This window comes from Neophocaena asiaeorientalis, unplaced genomic scaffold, assembly GCF_003031525.2.
Source record: "Neophocaena asiaeorientalis asiaeorientalis breed wild unplaced genomic scaffold, Neophocaena_asiaeorientalis_V1.1 scaffold317, whole genome shotgun sequence".
Taxonomy (NCBI): Eukaryota; Metazoa; Chordata; class Mammalia; order Artiodactyla; family Phocoenidae; genus Neophocaena; species Neophocaena asiaeorientalis.
Window position 1 is genome coordinate 409199 of NW_020173114.1, and position 5246 is coordinate 414444.

Sequence of the window (5246 nt, forward strand, 5' to 3'; positions counted from 1 at the left end):
CCTTCCTTGGAAGCCGAGCGGCTTCGCACGAATTTCGCCGCCGCCGCCTCTCGCAATATTGCAATATAGGGGAAAAGCAGGTAAGGGGACGGCTGGAGAGCCGCGGGCAGGGAGGCGGGGGGGAGAAAGGAGGGGGGCGATTTGGGCCGAGGCTGTTTTCTTTGGCTTCCTTCCCTTGACCGTCCCAAATTGCAAGTAAACAATACGTCGGCGTAGATAATGCGCGAGTCCGAAACTACCGAGGCCGGCCTGCGAGCTAGGACGGAGGGCAGCCCCGGGCCGCCAGCTTTGTAGCGGTTCCTGCTTACAAAAGGGTTCTTCTTGGAGACGGGGCTGGTGGGGACCTTGGAGGCATGTGGGGATATATTCAGTTCCAAAGGGAGAGGCAGGAGGTGCTTTCAGCGTTGAAGTCTGAGAAGTAGTGTGGGGAAAATAGTCACGACCCTACCCCCCGCACCCCACCACTATTTTTGAAACAGTGGCAGAAAGGATCTAAGTGAGCAGGATTCGGTATTGCTGGTTCTTTTAAAAAATTCCTCTTGGCTTTTAAGTCTTTTGTTCCAATCCAGGAGAAATTCGGTGAATCACCTAATTAAAATCAAGACATGAATTAAGCATCCATTTTTGTACTACAAATTGTCAGCGCTACGTTTGTCCCTCCCTTGGTCTCCATTAAAAAACACCAGAGACGTTGTTAAAGGGGGGCAGATTTTGCCTCTAGCTGCCAGTTCTGCTTTCTATTTCACAGACTACCTCAGGACCTAAATTGCTTGGCTATGTAATTACTAGAGTATAAGCCTATTTAACTTAAAAGCTTTCTTTTTTTTTCCAACTCTAAATGAAACTTGATGAGGGCCCGTCCTTAGTTATCAGGGGAGTCAGTTTCTGGTCAGTCGTCTTGATTCATCTCTTTTAGATTTAATCAGCATTAAGGTATTGCTTGTCCTTAAGAGCTTTAGCTAATGGGGTTACTGGATGCTTTTCTCAGTGTAATGTTTCCTTTTCAAAAAAAATATACATATATATTTACCTCGCACCAAAGATGGGGGCGGGGAAGAGCTTGGAATCTCCTCCCTCCTCCTCTTTTAAAAAGGAATTCAGAGCGATTAAAACGTTGGGCGGGGGTGGGCAGTTTAAAGACCTAGGGCAGGAAATGCAGATTCATTTGGGTTAGGGCTGAAATTGTAACAAAAAGCAATTCCTCGAGTAAATGCATCAGATAAATCAATTTACATAAAGGTATGATGCATTCGGTTAAATGCAATGCTAATGGGTTTTAGAGTGGTCCTGTTTCCAAAGTCTCAGGGTTTTGTTACAGCTTAATTGGTGCAGTTCTTATTCTGGTTTATTGTGCGGTCACTGGACACACGTTCCGGGACTCTTTCGGAGGAAATGTGTTTAAAATCGGCCTATTTAAGGAACACAAGTCCTTGTTTCGTTCCCTTCCCCTCGTTTTTTTGCAGCAGCCAAGTTGGGCCGGGGACAGGCAAAGTTCGTCCTCTCGCTTCTGAGGTATCAGCTGAATGTCTTGAGCAGATAGCCGGGAGCCTCGGGGGGAGCCCACACTCTCGGCTTACAGAGGACAAAGACAAAACAGGCTGCTTAATTGGCAGTAAATAACTTGATCTTTTTATAGAATAAGTGACTGGAGGAACACTAGGACTTTATTGGACTCAGGATTGGAGGCAACAAATTAATCGGTTTAGGCTAAGCTTTATAAATTGATTCCTATATTAGACCCCAGTTGTTTCTCTCGTGACATTCATTAGAAAGAGTGGGGAATTTTTAAAAGCAGTTTTTGGTGACAGTAGGTCTGGCTCAGATATAACTTGTGCATCCTTTAACAGTGCCTTCTCACATATTATCAGTAACGTACCCCCCACCCTTTTGGAGGAACAAAGCTCTACCATTTAAATTGCTGATCAAGGGCAGATTAGTGAGACCAAAGTGGAGAGTGTTTGTATAGGAAGTTAACAGGCATCCTAAAGTTCAATGATCTATTATTCTTGCCTGTGTCCTGCAAACGCAGAGAAAACACTCATTGATCTTCAAAATGAAATGAGATTTGGAACAATAATAGGAGATGGCGGTCACCACAATGGCATGTGAAAGGTGCTGTTTAAAATAAGAAAAACCAGTTTCGCAACTTTACACACCGCACCCCCCCCAAGGGGGCAGTGGGCGGAGGCGGGGGCCGGGAGGAGGCGCCGCGAGGGGAGGAGCGCGCCGCGGAGCCTCGCTCTCTTGAGTTTTGACAGTACCCGAGCTGAAATTGTCAGCGGCGGCGGGCGCTGGAAAGTTGAGAGGAGCTCGTGGCCCCAGAACAAAGCTTGAGAAAAGTAAACAGGCGGCTGCTGCCGGCAAGCCTCCCTCCTTCCCTCTCCCCCTCATCCTCCTTCCCGCCCTTGCCCTGCTGCTTCCTTCCAGCAACTCTGGGGGCTGGCGGGGGACGGATTCGCTCACTCGCGCGGCGAGTACTAACTTTTGCATCACCCCTGTTTTGTCTCTCTCTCCCTGTCCCCTTCCCGCCTTCTGCAGACCATGGTGAATCCGGGCAGCAGCTCACAGCCGCCCCCGGTTACGGCCGGCTCCCTCTCCTGGAAGCGGTGCGCAGGCTGCGGAGGCAAGATTGCGGACCGCTTTCTGCTCTATGCCATGGACAGCTACTGGCACAGCCGGTGCCTCAAGTGTTCCTGCTGCCAGGCGCAGCTGGGCGACATCGGCACGTCCTGTTACACCAAGAGCGGCATGATCCTTTGCAGAAATGACTACATTAGGTAAGACTTGGCTGCCTTTCCCGGACATGGGCGGGCAGAGCAATGGCAAGGCCAAAGGTTACCAAGGGTTTTAAAGAAAGGAGCTAGGGCATCTCTGAGAATACAGTGTAGCCTTCACCTCAAAAACCTGGTTGGCCGAAATTTAAGGGGTTAAAGAAGCATGTGTTAATCTTCCAATATTTAGTGGCAAATTAACGGCAAAGGCCACACGAAGTAAAAACTGCGCACCTGGGGGGACTGGGCTGCTAGGTGTGCAAAGGTTGGGACCAGGATCCTCGGGACCAGGATTTCAAGTGGTCAGCAGCAGTTGGACCCTCCACTAAAAATAAACATTTCAAGTGGGAGTTAAGCTGCTTTCTTAAAGCAAGGTAGGGACCAACATAGGAACTTGGGAGACAAAAGACTGATTTAAAAATTTAAGTGTGGGTAGTGAGAAATGATATGCCGATGGTGATGGCTGATTATGATATTTACGTAAGCACCTTTAAACTTCTTTGAGTGGAAAACTGACTCATTCTTTGTGCTCCTTGTGAAAAATGCTGATTGCCCATCGGTTTAAAGACTTGTCATTCTTCTTATAGCAAAGAAACCCGAACAAGAAAAAAAAGACTTAATGGTAATGTTTCTCTTTATATATTGTTACTTGAAGGCTTGCAATACTCAAGTGTTAGTGTGTGGTTTGTGATGTAGAATTTGCAGTTCAATTGAGGAATGTTCAGATTTTGGGTTTCTTGTTGTTGTCATTTGTATCACTACTCTTGATCCCCAAAAGAGATTTAGGAAAAGAGGCTATAGAATTATACTAATCTTGCATTTTAAAGCAATGTATAGGAACATTCATATGCCCATGTAAGCACCCTTTTTCCAACAAGTTTCAGTGCAATTAATGGAAAGAATTCAGGAGGTCAGGTGCCTATAGGATCTTTTCAGGTGAACTCAAGCTACTTAAACTCATTAATTTGAAAGGAGGCATTTGAAGGATTACACATTTAATTTGAGTAAATGGTTTGATAGACTGATGCACATGAATGCTTCTAGGAGGTGTTCTGTTTCAACATCCAGTAATTAAAAAAAAAAAAAAAAAACAAACCCACACGCACACGGTTGATACCACACAACCACTCACTTTTAAGAAATGCGTTCTATTAAAATTTCTGCCCTAAACCGTTTTCTTTATAGAGATTAGAAAATTTTTGCCCTTTCTTCAATGAGGGTGAATCAATAGATGAGGTATTTTGTTCAAAGTTTAGCTCCATTGTGATTCCCTCACTCTGCATCTAAAACTGCAGAAGATCCCAGTGCAGTTTGGAGCTGAGTATGGGTATGTTTACCCCAGCGATACCATTAGTGTAAATGATGGAATAAGATGATATTTGGTTATTCCAGTAATGCAACCTATGTCCTCTTTGCTGGCCTCCTCAATCAGCCAAGTAAAAGAAATACAGGAAGGGAGAGGGCTTTTATTTTTAAATTAAGATGGCAGCATTAATTTCACGAAGTGTTCTTTTAGAAGTAAACGTTGGAAAATCAGCAGCAGCGTGGGTATAATGCTTTCTGGTCCTCCTTCCAAGCAATGCCATGAGCTTTGACAGTACTGTAATTAGAGAGCAAAACTGGTAAGAAGGAGGGTGGTTTAAAGGGGAAAAATTGACAGTGCTGTTCAGAAGCAGTGAATGGTACAGATTCAGCTCTTTTCCAAGTGCCTTCAGAAGACCTTAGCTTCTGATTACCACTAATTAAAAAGAAGATGGGTCCACTTGCATTCCCTCAGGACAAGTTTAGGCAAGTGGCTTCCTGGGAATCACTTCCATTCCTTTCCTTATTCTTGGGAACAAATATAAATGCCCATTTGGTGTTTTTCTCTTGGCTTAATGGAGCAATGGAGGATGTGTGCCCAGCCCCAAGACTTAATTAATTGGGTCCATATTCTCCCTTTCTTTCTTTTTTCCTGACTTTGAAAACTGGAACCACGCTTGCTGTTGAACTGGAGGCTACCCTGAGGACCTTAGATTTGTTCGGGAGAGCGGAGTTCTAGCTCAGTACCCAATTGATCCTTTCCTCACACTGCTCAGGGCTCAGCAGCAGACACCCCCCTCTCACCCACCAAGTTTAAGGGATCTCCTAAGTCTTTCTTCAGTGTTCCTTCTGCCCACCAAGATGCCGAAAGGGTGGGAAGGTGGGGAGGCTGCGCGTTCCTTTTCCTTTCAGCCACTCCCTCCTCAGTCTCCCCTCAGTCCACTTGTTGGAGGAGCTTTCAATTCTGCAGGGACGGCCGCTGAGGAGCGGGACTAATCCGCTCGCCGGCCGCCAGGTGAAGGGGACCCTTTGGCTCTTCGGCCCCAGCTGGGACCACAGAGCGATTTATTAAGGGGCTTTTAAACTGTCTGACTTTGAGGTTGTGGCTTTTTGAAAACCAGCAAGATCTGGCTAAAAAGCTTTGGGAGAGCTGGGAGGGGCCCGGGGAGGAGG

The 5246-nt window shown here is 46.2% G+C and overlaps 1 protein-coding gene across 3 annotated transcripts in view; it reads left to right on the plus strand.

The window, feature by feature from the left end:
* Positions 1 to 6: 6 nt before the first annotated feature.
* LMO4 (LIM domain only 4) overlaps positions 7 to 5246 on the plus strand; it is a 16324-nt gene continuing 11084 nt past the window's right edge. Inside the window, exons 1-2 of one of the 3 annotated variants that reach the window (XM_024743559.1) lie at positions 7 to 80; positions 2539 to 2777. In XM_024743559.1, the coding sequence (XP_024599327.1) occupies positions 2542 to 2777 (236 nt within the window). In that variant the 5' untranslated portion in view covers positions 7 to 80; positions 2539 to 2541. Of the gene's footprint in view, positions 81 to 2175; positions 2361 to 2538; positions 2778 to 5246 lie in introns of those variants that run through there. The other 2 variants (XM_024743560.1, XM_024743558.1) reach the window with 2 other exon arrangements.